General features: G+C 65.0%; 1 protein-coding gene across 1 annotated transcript in view; it reads right to left on the bottom strand.

Annotated features, from left to right (window-relative positions):
* The window catches only part of ARAP3 (ArfGAP with RhoGAP domain, ankyrin repeat and PH domain 3), a gene marked incomplete at both ends in the record, with an annotated part of 9,072 nt that overhangs the window by 4,960 nt on the left and 3,789 nt on the right, over positions 1-323 (bottom strand). Inside the window, one exon of the mRNA XM_010285533.1 lies at positions 5-143. Within this exon, the coding sequence (XP_010283835.1) occupies positions 5-143 (139 nt within the window). The remainder of the gene's footprint in view (positions 1-4; positions 144-323) is intronic.

Below are 323 nucleotides of genomic sequence, written 5' to 3'. Positions count from 1 at the left end.
CTGCAGGATGAAGAAGGCCTGCTGCCACCGCTCGGGGTTGAGCATGCACTTGTAGCGCAGCTGGCCCACGCGCTGGAACTCGTAGCCCAGCAGGCAGTGACAGCTCACGGGTGTGAACCACTGCGGGACGGAGCAAGAGAGGAGACAGGTAAAGAGGGGGCTCAGCCCCCGAGCGCAGACCCCCACGAGAATGGGGGCAGGTCGCCAGGGAGGGTGTGGGAGCCCCTGCAAAGGGAAGGAGGCTGCTTGCCGCAGCGGATGAAGAGCGTGGGGAGCTGGGAGAAGTCACAACGAGGAATCAGGGACGAAGCCCAGGGACCCAC

This window comes from Phaethon lepturus, unplaced genomic scaffold (genome assembly GCF_000687285.1).
Source record: "Phaethon lepturus isolate BGI_N335 unplaced genomic scaffold, ASM68728v1 scaffold26854, whole genome shotgun sequence".
Lineage (NCBI taxonomy): Eukaryota > Metazoa > Chordata > Aves > Phaethontiformes > Phaethontidae > Phaethon > Phaethon lepturus.
Note: the sequence above shows the minus strand (reverse complement) of the source record. Positions and strands in the feature narration are given on the sequence as shown.